We start from the raw sequence: 18365 nt of genomic DNA on the forward strand, positions 1-18365 counted from the left end.
TTGAGTAATGATTTTTAAAGTAAAATAAAAATACTCAAATTGGCAAAACCAAATAGAAAACAGTATTGGAGTCCAAATACAGAGATAATGAAGGGCCAGAAAACTAGTCCCTTCCAGATCTACCCCAAAGTGACTGCCAAAAAACAGGCCAGTTCTTCTTTGCCTCATTCCAGCCCAAGCGTGAGCCTTCCCTCATTGGGTCCCAACTGGCGGACACAATCCCATAACTGACCCCCAAAAGTGCGGACCCGAAGAAGAAGAATGACACGATGAAGGGCACCCAAGTGGGCACATCTATCTTCAACCCAACCTTGAGATAGTAAAAGAAAGGGAAGAACAGTAGCCCTATGAACAGAGGGATACCCACTGAGAAACCCATCCTGCTCATCATCCTGTTGGTCACTATCTCTGGAATCACGCCTTCATCCGCCTCTAATTCTACCTCCTCCTCTTCTTCCTCTTCATCGTCGTCTTCGAAACCTTTCTTCGGCTTCTTAGTAGTCTTGTTGGTTTTCTTTCTGGAGGGTCCGAAGCCTTTTGGGCTTTTCAGTGTTGCCCAGAGTGTTGTGGAGTGGGACAAGTGAGATTGGTTTTGGGGTAGTTTCAGTGTGGAGATGGGGAATTGAGAGAGCTGTTTGGTTGGCGATGATAGTAAAGGTGGTCGTGCTCTTGAAAATGAGCAGGTTTCCATATTTTCCCTTCTCTTCTGTGCAGGTTTCCTTTACATGTCTTTCAAATGGTTGGTGGAGTGTAAGCTTATCTACTTCTTGTTGATGTACAATTACTACAATACCCCGATTTATGAAAAGAAATATGCATTCTAAGTTGGCCCAGTTTCTTTGGGCCTTCAACTCTCTCTCTAAACAACGTCAAATGGAATTTCAACTGTTTTCTGTATTACTAAAACCTCCTACTACACACCAACCTGTTATAAAGTGGGTGGTAGGAAATTCTTTTCTCCTGGCCCCAGATTTGAGGGGCATGTGAGCATCAGGCTCGGTGGGCTCAATGGATTTGGACTATACAACTAGCTGGGCCGACAATTAGCTGTTCGGTTGAACTAGAATGCAGGTCCACAATGGATTTGGCCCAATAGATGTGTTCTAAAACAGCTCCTAAGAATTAGCATGATAGGTAAGGTAACACGTGAGCAAGACCAGCAAGTAGAATTGTAGGAAGGCAAGAGTCAAGACAAACCCCAACATTGCAGTATTATAATGGATTTCTTAATGTCAATGAACTGAGAAAGAGAACAAGAACAAGAAAAAGAAATGAAACAAGCCAACTGTTACTATATTTTCTCTTTTTTTTTTCTTATTCATTAATAAGATGGCATTTACAAATCTAAGAAAGATATCCAATTATCTACTTCGAGAGTCACAAGTTCATTTACAGTAATTTGTACAGGAGAAAATCGCTTCACCTCAAATAGTGCATGTAAATGACCTTCCAGATAACTGTTTTATTCCCCACCAATTGATTCCTATCAACAGAATCACCATAGAAGATTAGCATCAAAATCTATAAGATTAAAATCAGCGGTCACAAAGATTAAAATCTATAAAAGGAAAACATATAATATATTTTAAATCACTACAATATGGATGACCCAAGTGGCATGGACACCGACACTAGACACGAACGACACCGATACACCAACATTTCAAATTCTAAAATAAAATAAAAAATAAAAAAAAGGACACGAACATGTGAACACGACTAATAAAGGGTTGGACACGTATCTAAGAGTGTTTGCAAATCTATCGGTATTCAACACAAACACGGCACCTTTGCAAAAGTGTTTGTGCTTCTCAGTGGATGACTAGTTCTTGAGTGCACTGTAAAGCAAAAGAAGAATGTGGTCTAATTATTCTATTCACTTACTGTTATGTAAACATCTACAAGTTCCCGTCAAATAGAGATAAATAAGAAGGCTGACACTTTCATGTATCATTTTTTTTTTCCAAGAGACTACATACATTCTTGTATCATGTTGAAACTGATAGAACTGCATTATCAAATGGTCTAATCCTATCAGTCAACCATTCTTTATAGCATCTCTTTTTCTAAACAGCATACAAAAGTATTACATGCAAACTAAAAATTCTTAGCTAAATTAAATTTTCAAACAATTTGTTTAGAGGTGAGAATTTGGTTGGAAAACTGACTGCCACACAAAAAGTGGTAATATAATTTATAATACACAAAAATTAGAATCCCTTCCAAGCAATTTCCAATCCATTTAATGTATATTGTTTCCTACTATATTTTCCCTTCACTGTACAGTTGGTTCTATGTAGTTGGGAAAAAGGCTTGGTTGTTGTTGTTGTTGTGCAGTTGGTTCTATCAGGCATGGGCCAAAAGCCATGTAAAAAGTCGCCCTCAGATTGACGTACTAGTACTCAATAATACATTTTACAGAGCAACAACAAAAGCTAGAATGCTTCAGTGGCTCAGTTGTCAGTATACACATTTATCTGATCACAGACAACTAATATAAACATCTCACTTTCTGATTCAGCTGTACCAGCAAAGTAGGGAAATCTGCTGAAATGTTTAATTTAATTCAATTGTATAACTAATCTTCATATATCTCTTTACAAATTTGGCTGATGATCTTAAAATCATTTTCCAGAGTACCATTTCATCGGATTATTTTCTGCGTTATATGCTTCTGGCAAAATAGAATTTTTGAATCAAAATCCTATAGATATTTAAGCACTAACCATTTAACCAAATGCATCATAAAATAAGGCACATAATTGTGGATACATAACTAGAAACACTACAAGACTGGTAATCCATATGCATAGCAATTCTTCCAATAGTTAGAGAATGACATTCGGAGATGCTTTATACTCACTTAGAAGGTCCCGTTGCTGCAGAATGGGCTAATTATATCAAAGTTGAAGAATTCCCATAACGGTTTTTGAGAACATCAATTGCTTTCTCGAAGGATTGTGAAAGCTCAGGTATGGATGTTTTGCACACTGAAATTGTTAAATGAACAAAAGGCGTGTTTGTTAGAATCAAGTGGTGGCTAGGATTTTTTTTTTTTTTATTGGTCACTTATATGACATTCTTTCGTGACCTTTAGAATACATTTAATGCCAAAATCAAACTCAAGCTTAATGCAATGTATGTCTGACCTCATTCTCTGGATGCATGATACAAAAATTAAGCCTACAACACAAATAGTGCAATAAATTGAACCTAACTCACATTTTAAGGACTTACTACTCAGATTCCAGATGAAAAAATATTTCTGTACACTTGTCCCATGAAGGAAAAAAAGAAATAGAAAAGACTTCCAAATATTCCACAACAGAGGAAGTTCCCATATTAAATTATGTAGTTAATTATACATTATATAAGCAATTCCTTATATGTTCTAGAGGTAAAGATAAACATACCACGGGATGCACTGGCCTGTGCTTCTGCCATGAACTCTGTGTATGAAGTCTGAAAACAGGACACCATCAAGTTACATCAGTGGAATTGCAGAGAGAGAGAGAGAGAGAGAGAGAGAGAGAGAGAGGAAAACATAACCACCTTCATTGCTACTCGACTTTCATTGATTCTTTCAGACATCTTCCTATATTCCTTCTCAGCTTCATCCACCACTTGCTGGCATTGTTGTGACTGAATCTATTGACATAGAAAAAGAAAGCCACAGAATTAGTTTGTCAACCCCAGTTATCATGGTTTCGAACAATACTTCTAGACTTCTAGTAGCCAACAAGTGACAACTGTGTGACAACAGTCGTAATAATTAGCAACTTCACGTGCCAGAAAAGGGGGAAATCTAGTACTAGATACAATAGCAAAATAACTTATAAAAATTAAATATACAAATATATATATATATATATATATAGGAAAAATCATTTTTCTTTGGTATTTTGAGATGAAACTAGAAATTGACCAAGGATATATGTTTAGATCCATGATGAAAAATACATGATCAGGATCATGGACTTCTATATCAGGATGAAGAAAGTCCAATTTAAGTGGTTTTACTTCAACTTCGCAGATGATTTTAAAAACTGAGTTATCAATTCAATCAATGCAAGGTATTAAAAATTTTGACCTTAGTTCCTTGAAGATTATCAATGCAAAGTACTAAAAAGTGGACTTAGCTCCTTGAAGGTGCTTGATACAAGAGTTCATTACAGTTCATTTAATTTGGCTGCTCAATTGATTTAAAATTAATTGATCCTCCAGTAGTCAAAAGGCAATAAGGCATCATGCATTGTTCATCACTCCAAGTGAAGGTGTTTCAAGGGCTCCCCATGGTGTCTGGCCCAAAGAGAGCATTTATCAGGTGCATACGCAGATCAAAAACAAATAAACCCCAATACAAATTCAAAAACCTATACTATGTTAAAGACCTATATGTTCATTGCTCTTTCCAAGATTTTTCCATCAAGCTTAAACAAGGCATACGTATGAATTAGATTAAAAAAAACCAATCTAATGAAGTAAAAAAAAAAAGGGGGGGGAAAAAAAAGGTGCTCAAAATCATCACAACCAAGCACTGTTGAGTTCAAGTCTCCTGAAGGTAAAAACAAACTGCAGAACACATAGTACTATCTAGTAACGGGGCATGACGAGTTTTGATCAAGACATTCAAAACACGTCAATACAATATATATAGTAATCAAGTGGCAGACATTTGTACAATGCTGTTAGGAATCAGAAATGATTAAAATCAAAAGAAAAATCAGAGTTAAACAATCATACAAATCAATATTACCTTCAAGGCGTTAGGTTAGCAGATCAGATTGTAATATTTGACATGGCAATTCAAAAGCATCAAATACAGATTGTACTTCTAATTCTAACTTCTATTTCTAAATCAAACCTCTAGTTCTAGAAAAAAGTGTTGAATGAAACAATCAGAGCACATCAATTAGCAAACACAATTTCTACTACTAGAAATAGAGAGAGAGAGAGAGAGAGAGAGAGAGAGAGAGAGAGAGAGAGAGAGACCTTGAATCGTTTGTGGAGGCGAGACTGAGAGGCCTCGATGTCCTTGAGGATCTCCGATTGCGAGTGATCGAGCTGGCGCTTGATGGAGTCCAAGCGCAAGGAGGCAAATCCCTTCAGATCGGAGATAGTAGCTAGGGTATTCAGAGACATTGGTGAGCCGTTAGACTTGATCGGGACAGAGGTTGATGCAACGGAGTTCTTCTTCTTGTTCTTCGAAGATGAGGTGGTGTTGAAGGTGTTGAGATTGAACTCGAATTGCTTCGGCGATTCGCTTGCTGATCGGTTAGGGCTCGCCGTAGGCGGAGACGAAACCAGAAGGTCCGCCGCAGAGGACTTCCTCGTCGCTCTCTTCCTCATCTCTCACTCTCTTTCTCTAAACTTTCTCTCTCTTCAGTTTGTTCTCTCTGATCAGTCTGGTCTCCAGTAGTTTGTTCCTCAGCTCTCAGTCTCTCTCTATAAATAAATGGCGGGATTTTTTGAAATTGAAATAGATTTGTAAGGAAATGCTGGGGTGAGTAGGGTTACAGGGTAACAGTTTGAGCCGGCAAACCCAAACTCAATTCGAATCAATTGTTTTACAGATTTGAACAATCCCTTTTTACAATTACAGTAAGATTTAAACTGTAGAATCTCAGTTCAATTTTAATTAGAATTAGGTTTATGTATTTATATTTTTGAATGTAATTATGTACTTATAATTGTGTTAATTTTTTTTCTTCCAATTTCTTTTTTATCATAACAACCTGATTTATTTGTACATTAATTATTATATATTTATATTCATTTTTTTAATTTTCATGTGTAGGAGTAACTAAGGCAGAGTCAAATATGAAAACCCCAATTTTTAACTGAGCTTAACTGGAGTTCAAATTTTCAGTTTTAAAAATTTTAAGTGTGGGTTGAAAGGCTTGGATTCAAAATTTTATTGAGTTGAGTTTGGATTGAAGGTTTAATATTTTGAGTGTTTTTCCTTTTTCGGTAAAGTTTTATACTTTAAGTTGAATTCTCTTTAATTTGAGAAATTGATTAAGAAAAAAAAATCTAGAACTGGGAAAAAATCTAGTGCGATTTATATTTCTTAATTTCATTATTTGACTGGTACAAATTATCTTCTACAATATTAAAAGTTAAATCTATTTCAATATCTTATGATTTTAATTAATTAATTATTTATTTTTTTTTACAATGATAGTGTCGAAACTCTTAGAGCATTCTGTAATTCACCATTAAGTTCTCCATCCCACATGCACCCCATCCGACATGCGCCAAGTAATATCGTGTGAATTGAATTGTATTCGAATGGACTAGTCACATTTAAGACTTGTATATTAACATATTACATATACTTTTCACTTAGAGTCGAATTGAAAAAGATTTATTTTTCCAACTCAATTCATTTTTTGTGATTAAAAGTCACCCTCATACACTAACGGTCAGTGGCCTAGCGGTATCAGCCTCTTGGGAGATAAGGGGTTCAAGTTTCAGAAGAAATAAGCGTGTCTGAGTACCAATTAGGAAAGAGAAAAAAAAAAAGTCACCCTCGTACATTTACTCTCCACAGCCTCCGAGCCTGCCTCTGCATTGAGTGTACAATTTGTTTTAGGGACACAATATTGTGAAGTATAATTAGCATTTGAGTGTAAAATTTGTTTGACATTGCTTGATATTATTAATCTTGTGTATATGCTCTATGCTTTAAATCAATATTATGTGAAATATATGAAACCTGTAATGAAAAATTGCAACTTAATGAAACCCTTTAGCTGCTTTTCTCAACATGGAACACATTCATCCAATCAAACCAGCAAAAAAAGTCTGAAACTGCATTGGTAATCTATCTGGTGGCATTGGTTATCTCAAAGGAGGAGGTATGCTCAAGCACATAAATGTAAATAAACCAACAGTGCAGAGTAGAGATGGAGCAAAGATCAATCAGTGGCTAAGAAATATTATACAGTAACTTTATTTATTTTCGAAATTTGAGCTTGAATTCGATAATGTATGAAATATACTACAATTGTCAAATATAAATGTTTCTGTGTGCGCGTGTTCCCGAAAAGTTGACCTTCAGTATAATTCGCGTAGTCAACGACATGGGGCGTGGATGCCAACAATGCTGGAAAGCACCACCAGGCTCACCAAACACTTCGTAGCAGCTTAAAAATGGCGGAAGGTTGATGTGCATATACACAACATGATCTGCAAAAATACAAGCATATCAAAGGGTAAATAAGGAAAACAGGATGTTACAAAATCTGATGCAATTGGAAACCATTGAAGAATTGTTAATAAAGTAAATGTTAATTTTTAACTTTCAAATCAAATTCTTATACTTCCGAGCATTATCACAGAACAAATTTCCAGTTGACAATTGAAACGGATAAATTCCAATCATGCTGCATGCCTCAGCATGTATATCAAGGCTACTTTTCTTTCGGGGAAATCGTATGGTTTTTCAGAGAACACCCTTAGTTCAACCTTAAAATTTAAAACCCTTAGTTGGTTTTAGAAAACACCCTTAGTTCAACCTTAATGATAATGCCTCAGAATACCCACCAATTGATTCCTATCAATAGAATCACCATAGAAGATTAGCATCAAAATTTAGTCCCATCGAAGGCTATGGTGTATGTGTAGTAAGTGAAATTCAAACATACGGCATGCAATCAAAAGATAAACAGTGGAGATCAAAAAAAATACACATTCGTTTCTTAGTGTAAAATACTACTCAATCAAAATGTATAAATAACTTCAGTTATCAGCAGTCAGAACGATTAAAATCGATGAAAAGAAAATATATAATATATTTTAAATCACTACAATATGGATGACCCAAGTGGCATGGACGCGGACGCGGACGCGGACACTAGACACGATCGACATTGATACGCCAACATTTCAAATTCTAAAATATATACAAAAAGGACACAAGCATGTGAACACGACTAATAAAGTGTTGGACACGTATCTAAGAGCGTTCGCAAAGCTGTCGGTATTCAACACAGACACGGCACCTTTGTAAAAGTGTTTGTGCTTCTCAATGGATGACTAGTTCTTGAATCCACTGTAAAGCAAAAGTAGACTGTGGTCTAATTATTCTATTCACTTACTGTTATGTAAACATCTACAAGTTCCTGTCAAATAGAGATAAATAAGACGGCTGACACTTTCATGTATCATTTTTTTTTTCAAGTGAATACATACATTCTTGTATCATGTTGAAACTAATAGAACAGTATTATATTTTTTAGGTGTTTCAAGGGTTCTCCATGGTGTCTGGCCCAGAGAGAGCATTTATCAGGTTCACACGCAGATCAAAAATAAATAAACCCCAATACAAATTCAAAAACCTATACTATGTTAAAGACCTATATGTTCATTGCTCTTTCCAAGATTTTTCCATCAAGCTTAAACAAGGCATACATATGGATTTAGATTCAAAAAAACCAATCTAATGAGGTAAAAAGAAGAAAAAAAAAAAAAAAAAGGTGCTCAAAATCATCACAACCAAGCACTGTTTAGTTCAAGTCTCCTGAAGGTAAAAACAAACTGCAGAACACATAGTACTATCTACTAACAGGGCATTACAAAAACAATTTCATATAGTAATCAAGTGGCAGACATTTGTACAATGCTGCTAGGAATCAGAAATGATTAAAATCAAAAGAAAAATCAGAGTTAAACAATCATACACATCAATATTACTTTCAATGAGTTAGGTTAGCAGATCAGATTGTAATATTTGACATGGCAATTCAAAAGCATCAAATACAGATTGTACTTCTAATTCTAGGGTATTCAGAGACATTGGTGATCCGTTAGTCTAAGGGTGTTCTCTGAAAAACCATACAAATCCCATCATGTTGGTTTTAGAAAACACCCTTAGTTCAACCTTAAAATTTAAATGCGAAGACATTCGTCATACCTCAAGAAAAATCAAAGCTTATTTCTTTGTCATGGCCCAATGAAGCAAAACTGAGGAATATGTTTTTTAATCACCACCCATTTCATCCACCAAACTCTTCATCTGATGCGAGCAATGTCAGCAAAAGGCTCTGACTTTGTTTTCAATGCAGACTTGGCCAATTCAGGAGTCCCGAACACATTCCATATTCTTAATGTCTCATCTGATGCAGCAGATGCAACCGCATACCCATCTGGACTCTGTAATATATCCAAGAAGAGGGGTGAGGGGAAAAATAGAACTCCAATTATTCAATAAAACAATAACTGAACTATATAATTTCTTTCCAATTCATAGAAATCAAATTAAACAAATTTATTTATAAATAACCCATGAATGATATATACCTGAGCCGTGTAGAGAACTCTTGAAGTATGACTATAAAGCTCTGTAATCTTGACCATAGAAGGGTACTTCCAAAGGGTGAGTTGGATGTCATTGAAGCCATGAGAACTCGAAAGCTCATGCTCATGTTTGTTCCAAAGCAAGCAACAGACCTGTGACCCTGTATTCATGAATTTCAACCGTACTCCAGTGTTGGTGTTCCAAAACTTTATGCACTGATCCCCGGAACCACCACCAGAGGCAAACAGATTACTCTGGAAAGGACACCAAGAGAGAGCTTTGACAGCAGCTGTGTGGCCTTCCAGGCGGTGAAGCCATTGATTGGAAGAATTTCTAGAGGCCATTGAGTTGTGCCATATGTAGACCAAGTTGTCATTCCCTCCACTTGCTAGTTCCTGGCCTGATGTAGACCATGTCAGTCCACAAACCTCTTGACTGTGTCCCCTATATGTTCCAACAATGTGTGATCTTATTCTTAAATCGTTGTTTATGATCAAATTGTCCAGTCCCCCGGTTGTCAGGATGTTATTGTTCCAATCAAGCGAACCAACCCTTAACGTGTGTCCATCTCGCTCCTCAGCTGTTCAGAAAAACCAAACAAATTAGTTTTTTTTTTTTTCGGAAAATAACCAAACAAATTAGTTGTAGAACTGGCTCCACACAACTTTCAAAACTAATGCCTGGAGCATGTATTGGTTTCTAGAATGATTAAACATGCTATATTTATTTGATGCTTTACATAGATATAATAATATAATGCCTTATTAAACCTTGCAGTTTACTTACTACCACTTAACTTCATATTACATCAGTACGCTAAAGCAATAGCATGATGATAATACCAGACATTGTCAAATAAGGCATAAAAGATGCAAGTGGCTTCACATGTAGAGCTACATATTTTCTTTTATTTTTTCCACAGAAAAGGCATTTAGAAAATCTCACAAAAACTTAGTCCTTGTTCATTGCCAAAATGTCATGAGAAAAAATAAATAAATAAATAACAATATAAAGAGTCCCTTGGGTGCACCTTTTCACAATGCATCTTCTTATTATCTATAATAACCAATCTAAAGAATGAAAAGCATCATATATTGACCCCAAAAAAAAAATTACTAAATAGCAAAATTGATATAAAAACACCTACCATCCTACTAGCCAAAGCATCCCACATATAAACATAGGGATTATTCAAACCAACAGCAAGGTGTCTTCCATCCAGTGCCCACCTGACACTTGTCACAGGCCCAATCTCCTCAGCAAAGGAAACAAGTTCAGACGTTGAGCCATCAGCGGCATGCCACAAATATACTGAATTCCCAAGAGCGATAGCAACAATGTTGCTGCTACCCCAATCCAGTAAATTCACGTAGAAGTCATCTAGGAGCTCAGGAGCATCAAGAATGGATTGAAGGTAAGAAAGGATAACTCTTAAAAGCAAGTATCCCCAACCAGTCTGCAATGGATTTTGACTTTGCACATTGCATGCTGAATGGTGGGAAGGTAAATGGATTTTGACTTTGCACATTCCATGCTGAATGGTGGGAAGGTAAGAAGGATAACTCTTAAAAGCAAGTATCCTTGTTCTGTTCATGTTGAAGATCTCTGCAAGCTGCTTCCTGTAAGCTTGTTTGAATGGAGACCACCGTTCAGAGTTATCCTTTCTTACCTTCCCACCATTCAGCATGTAATGTGCAAAGTCAAAATCCATTGCAGACCGGTTGGGGATGAACCGATCAAACTGCCATTTCAAAAGAAACAAAATTCAGTATGAAGTTGAAGGAGAATCTAATAAATGAGCCACGATTCAAGTAAACAATTGGGAATTAATAAACCAGATATATATATATCAAAATTCAGAAGCAAAGAAAAGCTTGTCTACTCAACAAGAAAAGGTAGATAAAGTGTGTGTGTGTGTTGGGGGAGGAATGGATTTTGTTTTGAAATTTAATAATTTCATTATGTGGAACCTAAAAGCGAAAACCTCAACCCAACTACTTATTTGATTTTGTGATACAAGACAATATAGACCATATGACATAATATATTTTTCCATCTCTAGGGAGGAAGGACAAGCAAAAACAAAAACAAAAAAAAAACAAAACAAAACAAAACAAAAAAAGCAAAAAACAAATGGGTACTATCAAATATTCATAATCTGAAAACTTTCTCACCAGAAACAGAAAAAACTGCTAAGATCCAATAATTTTACTTATAATTCAAATAAAAAAAACCAAAAATTAGACATTAAATGTGTTTCTCTAGATTACTAAACAGGAAACTCGACCTAAACAAATCTATAGGGACATGGATTAATGTGTAATGTATAATTTGAGGAATCAATAGAAATTTGGGAACAGAAACCCTAAATAACAGGACAATGATATTTAAAGAAATACCAACAAATTATATGAAAGAACCGGTAAATTTTCCAGAAAAACAGAAACCTACAATTATATTGAACATAAACAAAATAAATATGAAAATAAAAAAAGAGTACAAATAATGCAAGATAACGCCTGTATCACAATTTAGGAATGAACGTTGCAAGAAATAATAAGAAATACAAGAACAAAAAATTCCATGAAATTACTTCGAGAGGAATAGTAGTTACGTCTTCGCGCGAACGTTTCCTTGGAAACATTTGATCTGATGGAGGAAATCCCCACATCTTGTGATGAATTTGTGTATCCGTCTAAGAAACAACACACACATACACTACTGTTTATAGAAAAAGAATTGAAACCCCAGTAAAAGGAGCAGTGGAAATATTGATTTCAGTGAAACGGCTGTGTGTGAAGAAGACGGCGAAATATACAGTTATAAAGCCAGATTATTTCCATGAAAAATTACTTACGGCTAATAAAATTGTAGTGAAAAATAAATAAATAAATAATTAATTAAATAATAAAATTGAGGATAATTTCACTGACACCCCTTAAAGTGTGGCCAAATATCAGTCTAAAATATATTCCGAAAATAATTATCGCTCCATTTTTCACTTACACCCCAAAAGTTAGTTAATTATTTTTTATGATTGAAATGACATATTTACCCTTAATCCATCATCATTATCAACATAATCCATCGTCATCCATTGTCAACATGAATCCCAAAATAATTGCATAGTACAAACAGACATCGTCCAAGACACTCCACACACGCAGCAATCAAGTGGGGGAAGAACGTTCTATTCTGCTTGCTTGCTGCTTCTCCTCATCACTTCCACCATCACCACCGAAGTGGAATAAAGCTTCCAAAACAAATATAAGCTTCCAGTATACATTCTACACCATAAATCTCAATATCTTTTATTGTTTTCGTTTTTAAATCATACCAAATAAACCTTTCATCATCCTGTACAAGTAGTAGCAGTAGTACTTCCCCACCGGTTTTTGAAAAACCCAGAGGCTTCAAAATCTCAAATCCCAGAAAACAATTTAGTCCAAGATTCTTTAACTCCATACTCCTTCATTACCCATATATCAACACCTACATTGCGACTGTGGCACCAACCGATATTCTTCAACCCCAAGATCAAATACAGCAATCAACTTGGCCCCATCTGAAAAGCGTTGTCTTCATCTCACAACCCAATGCAAAGCCCCACTAACAAGTATAGCATTCGATGCCATATAAAAGAGATTATAAGGAAAATCTTGAACTCTTCTCCAGGAATTCAACTTTAGGCTGTAAACCTTAACTTCAGAGTCAAATGAATCATCACCATTGCCAACATACTCTGTTATTCTCACCACCTTGTAGTCATCACTGACACAATCATACCACAATTCACAGTAATTTATTTTCAGTTCTATTATCCATTATGGATTTTTTTATCACATTTTTATCACTGACGCACCTTGTAGTCATCACTGACACAACCATTGCCAACATACTCTGTTATCCGTTATGGATTTATTATTTTTGGTTCCCCCGTTTTTCCCTCTGCCGAATCAGTCTCGCACCGTTGCCGGACCAGTGCACGCACCTTCGCTAGTGATTTGTACAATCAATCAAGTTCTGCATCTCCAAATTTGTCGTCGTAGTTTCTGATTGCCGGAACAGTTATTGTTAAACTGTAAGTTCTGTCTCCTCGGTTCAGTCCGTGCCCACCGGCTCAGTTCGTGTCTCGCCGGGCACGACAGTTCTTGCTTCTAGAGGAGATCTATTAAGATCTTCACCAGAAACTTCAAACCCGGGCCATGGAAATCTTAGCGGTCGAGAAAGATCCATCACATCTTATTTATCCTCCACTCCATACTCATTAAACCATTCGGACGGAGACTATAATCCCGAGGCAGATCTGTGCCACACGAAGAGAAAACAAAATGATCCACCAACAGGCTCCTTCTCTCTCACTTCAATCCTTGCGGTCGATTCCTTCCTGAAAATATGGAAGATCTATTCAATACCCAGTTCTGCAACCGTGAAATTGCTCAAGTAGGGTTTTTCAACCATCTTTTTGTCTTCAAAAAAAAAATTACGAAAATGGGATGGATTCCTTCATAAACATCGATGAATCTTATTACCCAACTCTTGTTTCTACACCCAGCTCTCTTTTATCAATGGCTTTTTAGCCACAAACGTCAAGGGTGTCAACATCCGATTCACTTATCATAAATTGAAACAAATTCTACGTGTTGTTGATGAAGGAAAATGCTTCTACAACCACAAATCGTCCTTTGCATCCCCAAATTTCACAAAAATAGAGGTCGCACAGTTATCCAAACCCCCCCCCCCCCCCCAAAAAAAAAAAAATTCCTATCTCGTACTGTTGCCGGACCTGTGCATGCACCTTCGCCAGTGATTTGTACAATCAATCAAGTTCTGCATCTCCAAATTTGTCGTCGTAGTTTCTGATTGCTGGAACAGTTCTTGCTAAACTGTAAGTTCAGTCTCCTCGGTTTAGTCCGTGTTCACCGGCTCAGTTCGCATCTCGCCGGGCACGACAGTTCTTGCTTCCTACCGTTCCGTGCTCGCCGTCGTCACCATCTTCCATCGTCTACTCCTAATAGTCGTTCAGATCCGCTCATATATATATATATATATATATATATATATATATATATATAATTTGTAATTTTATAAAAAAAAGAATTAGGGACAAACATGTCTTTTCACATGTTTTTAACGGAGGCAGTAACGGAAAAGCGAAATTGGACCTAACTGATAGTTATTTTCGAAAGATGTTTTAGATTGATATTTGGCCAAACCTCATGGGGTGTCAGTGAAATTAACCTTAAAATTGAAATATTTGATTCAATTATTAATAAATTTAATGCATATCATTTCCATTAAAATTAAAATGTTTGATTTAAGTTTAACAGTATGTATATATGTAGGGCTAATCACGGATTGGATCGGTTTAGTATTAGGTAAAATTCAAACCAACCATGTCCTCGCGGAATGGCTAAATTTGAAACCGAACCGATCCGTGGGGACTCTCAATCCGAACCAAACCGATCCGTGAAATAACGGATTGGTTCGGTTCAGTTCGTTTCAGTTCGGTTCCACGGATTGAGCTTAACAGAACACAACTAAGAAAACTGAAATTATAGGCAAAATATTATTTTCGTATGAGTGATGCATAAATTTAAAGAGAAAAGGATAATATGTTATTGTTAACTCTATTTCGAAATACTGATTTTCGTCTGAGTCATGCATGAATTTCTAAAGACTATACATATTAATAAATGGGCTATGAAAATGATAAGGTAGAACTGAAACTAAATAAAAAGATGAAGCAATCAAGATTTTTTCCAAAAGAGAAGAACAAAAATTCATAGAACAAAATAATGAAAAACTTATGAACTCAATGGAAATTAGATGTAGATGAACAAGAAATAATATGTAAATTGGAGATGCTTACTTGTCTGGTTTCCATAAGAGATTAGGTTTGTGGGATTAGATGGGAGGCAAGAGACGCATGCAAATGAAAGGAATATAAAAACTAAAAAGTGTAAGTAATAAAGCATTTTTTGGTTCGTAAAACAATAAAATTTTGAAAACTTAATGATTAAAGAAAATAAAAACATCAATAATGTATTATACATATACTATATATTATTTATTTTATGTTATATAATATATGTATATTAGTTCAACGGATTGGCCACGGATCAGTTTACTGATCGGTTCGGTTTTTTTAGCACCTAATCCGTTAACCCGTTCGGTCACTACAGTTTACTAATTTTTCAATCCACCACCGAACGACAGCATTAGAAAACCAAATCGAACCACATAGATCGGATCGAATCGGTACAGTTTAGCGGACTGTCGAATTATTTGAACACCCCATGTATTGGCGTAGATTGAGAAAATTAAGAAAAGTCACAAATCCAATTTACTGCTACAATTTTAAAATAGCAGTTCTGTTATAAGAGGTTAATTGAATAAATTCTTAAAATATTTGAAAAAAATCACATTATTTTCATAAAAAATTATTTTAAGCACAATAACCTCCACCGTCACTAACTTTATGTGACCATTAAGTATATCTTGAAATTATTATTTATTTTAAAATTTATCTTGAATTTTTTCAATGAAATTTGAGAGAGTATAAAACATCTTTGAATTATGAATTTTTTATTTATTTATTTATTTTTTTTTTGGCATGGGTGACATGTACAAGGCGGTGAATCGGTGATACTCAATTTTTATTATAACTAGTAGGTTTTTTCTGTAGTTAATTTTTTTTTTTAAATTTTTCTTAGAGCACGTATATTAACCCCACAATACACACATTATTCAAGTCAGGAGTGCGGTTCGAAAGCTATACCTCAATGACTTATCTCTCGTATTCCTGCCAACACCACTATGCCCCTTGGATTTGCAATTAGCTCAATACCATGTGATTTTTATGTGATATTTTAATAGTTTATTTCATAGCGATAACAATTTTTTTTTTTTTGTAAAGTACACTAACACCTAGGTTTGGGGTAAGGACATCCAGTTGAAAGTTTGTATATTTTTGGACAAAGACACCCCCTCTTGAAATTTATCATCCAAACATAGCCTTAAAACATGTGAAAAGTCCACTTTACCCTTCACTATTTTATTAATTTTAATTAAAAAATATTAAAATACTTAAATAATCAACTTACCCTTTTCATGTCTCTATCTCACACTATGTATGATATATAAACAACCAGAGTCACCACCACCCACTAAAGAAGACGCCGAAGAGGAGCTCTGCTGCCACCACCTTCTCGACCTCGTCGGAGCTCGGCCTCAGTATGGGCGAACTCAGCCTCTGTGAATCCCTACTGTAACGGGATAGATCATCGGGAGAGATTGGTGATTTCAATGGCGGCCATCAATTCCGACACCGGTGAAGCTGTGTCCGATGGGTCAACGAACATATGGTTTTGGTGTAGTGGGATCGCCGCCGTGAAGGTAACGAGTATGGGCTCGAATGCTTACCTTCGAAATTTTCGACAGTGTTCTCGGAGTTGAATTGTCGGCAGAGAGATTCCGTTTAGCTTCCAAGATGACAGAACTTGGCTTGCTTAGAGATTGCTCTAGCTTGCCTCTTCCAAGATCTCCCCACTGATGAACCATTTTATGACCGAGGAGTAGAACTCAGATTTAAGGATTTTGTTTCACCCAACGAATTGGGGGGGATCACAGCCTCTAACGCTGGGGATATGTTGGTAGACTGAGGTTAAGTGAAATTGACATCTTGTAGATAGTATTGTGTGGGTTAGTGAGATATATATATAAAATTATCCTTGTGTGTGTGTGGATATATATATGCATGTATCTATAGATACATATATGTATGTATATATGTGTATAAAAAAAAAATGGAAGGATAAATTAGTGATTGGGTGGAATTAGAGCCGACTCGGTTGGTGTTAAGCTATGTTTGGTACGGTGGGTTTAAAGGGAAAGGATAATATTAGTTATGAAGAGAAGAGAAGGGAATGATGATTTTAACCTCCTATTGTATTTGGTTGATTAATGAAGGAAAAGAAAGGGAAAGATAATAATATATATATATATATATATATATATATATATATATATTAAATATAAAAGGGTATAATAGTCAATTTATTAAAATAATTCCCTTTCCTTTCATTCCCTTTCTTTTCCCAAACATGATTATTATATATATATAGTCTCCTATACCTGCACAAGAAAAGAAAAAAAAAAAAATAAATAGTAGGGCAAATCATTTTAGCCTCCCCAATCTCGCCTTCATCTCTATTATTATTATTATTATTATTATTATTATTATTATATATAGTGTCCTATAACTGATGGGCCACAAGAAAAGAAAATAAAAAAAATAGGGCAAATCATTTCAGCCTCCCCAATCTCGCCTCCATCTCTATTCTCGTTCTCAACTCTGAACTTGCCCTCTCTCTCTCTCTGTGCATTACAAGAATCAGAAGTTCAAAACCTATATATTTCAATTTATCGGTATATCATTTCAGATTGTTCAGAAAATCAAAACCCATATCTTTCAGTTTCCATCGCCGCTATTCCAGTTTGGGTTCGCCGTTCACAAGCTTCAGCTGCTGGCCCGCCGTCTCTCATTCTCTCTGCAACTGCTAACTTGTATGTATATTGTTTTGCAAACTTATGTAATCTTAAGGGTAAAATTGGCACCACAACTCCTCCATCAACCATTGTCTTCACTTTCCTTCCATTTCCTCCCATTTTTTGGAGGATAAGAGAACTACTGTATAAACCTATACATAACCCTCAAAAGCCTTCCCTCTCCTTTCTTTTCCTTCCACCCATTTTAGCCAAACACAATTTTTTAAACACCCTCCATCACCTTCCTTTCCCTTTCCTCCATTTTCCATTGCACCAAACTGACCCTTAGGGCTACGAGGAGGAAGAGAGAACGGGACAGAAATGGGTAGGGGATAGAAAGGTCATTTTAACATTCAAATTGGTCACTATAAAAGTCAAAGGGCAAAAATGTCAACTCATTACCACTGGGGTGTCTTTGGTAGTTGTTTCAAACTTGAGGGGGTGTCTTTGTCCCAAAATAGGGTAAGTTGTATCTGTGTGTTCTTTTGGCAAACCTCATGGGGTATTAGTGTAC

At 35.8% G+C, this 18365-nt stretch overlaps 3 protein-coding genes across 3 annotated transcripts; all 3 read right to left on the reverse strand.

The window, feature by feature from the left end:
- On the reverse strand, nucleotides 1-747 carry LOC132284623 (protein PAM68, chloroplastic). Its single transcript, XM_059786741.1, has one exon. The coding sequence runs from the start codon at nucleotides 689-691 to the stop codon at nucleotides 104-106; it is 588 nt and encodes a 195-aa protein (XP_059642724.1). The 5' UTR covers nucleotides 692-747; the 3' UTR covers nucleotides 1-103.
- Nucleotides 748-880: 133 nt separating this feature from the next.
- On the reverse strand, nucleotides 881-5731 carry LOC132284621 (uncharacterized). The gene is made up of 5 exons (XM_059786740.1): nucleotides 4993-5731; nucleotides 3553-3648; nucleotides 3414-3462; nucleotides 2864-2990; nucleotides 881-1483 (listed from the first exon to the last, which is right to left on the reverse strand). Exons 1-4 carry the CDS (start codon nucleotides 5347-5349, stop codon nucleotides 2896-2898), a joined length of 597 nt encoding a protein of 198 aa, XP_059642723.1. The 5' UTR covers nucleotides 5350-5731; the 3' UTR covers nucleotides 881-1483; nucleotides 2864-2895.
- A 1197-nt stretch (nucleotides 5732-6928) lies between these two features.
- LOC132285336 (cell division cycle 20.2, cofactor of APC complex-like) lies at nucleotides 6929-12115 on the reverse strand. Its single transcript, XM_059787519.1, has 5 exons — nucleotides 11916-12115; nucleotides 10443-11042; nucleotides 9304-9876; nucleotides 8918-9156; nucleotides 6929-7191 (listed from the first exon to the last, which is right to left on the reverse strand). The coding sequence occupies exons 1-4, from the start codon at nucleotides 11970-11972 to the stop codon at nucleotides 9016-9018; spliced, it is 1371 nt and encodes a 456-aa protein (XP_059643502.1). The 5' UTR covers nucleotides 11973-12115; the 3' UTR covers nucleotides 6929-7191; nucleotides 8918-9015.
- Between the last annotated feature and the right edge of the window lie 6250 nt (nucleotides 12116-18365).

This window comes from Cornus florida, unplaced genomic scaffold (genome assembly GCF_030987335.1).
Source record: "Cornus florida cultivar Cherokee Brave unplaced genomic scaffold, ASM3098733v1 CherokeeBrave_3.0.0_Hap2_Chr11, whole genome shotgun sequence".
In the NCBI taxonomy this organism is placed as follows: Eukaryota; Viridiplantae; Streptophyta; class Magnoliopsida; order Cornales; family Cornaceae; genus Cornus; species Cornus florida.

Bases quoted from the DNA above. Each gene is read 5' to 3' on its own strand.
- LOC132285336 (XM_059787519.1), bottom strand. From the start codon at position 11,972: ATGTGGGGATTTCCTCCATCAGATCAAATGTTTCCAAGGAAACGTTCG. The intron at 9,877-10,442 runs GTTTTTATATCA...TGAACAGCTGAG, and splicing joins TGGCTAGTAGGATGGTAGGT to GAGCGAGATGGACACACGTT. The intron at 9,157-9,303 runs GTATATATCATT...GATATATTACAG, and splicing joins GAGTTCTCTACACGGCTCAG to AGTCCAGATGGGTATGCGGT.
- LOC132284623 (XM_059786741.1), bottom strand. From the start codon at position 691: ATGGAAACCTGCTCATTTTCAAGAGCACGACCACCTTTACTATCATCG.
- LOC132284621 (XM_059786740.1), bottom strand. From the start codon at position 5,349: ATGAGGAAGAGAGCGACGAGGAAGTCCTCTGCGGCGGACCTTCTGGTT. The intron at 3,649-4,992 runs GTCTCTCTCTCT...CTATGTCAATAG, and splicing joins GCCTCCACAAACGATTCAAG to ATTCAGTCACAACAATGCCA. The intron at 3,463-3,552 runs GTGGTTATGTTT...TCCTGTTTTCAG, and splicing joins AAAGTCGAGTAGCAATGAAG to ACTTCATACACAGAGTTCAT.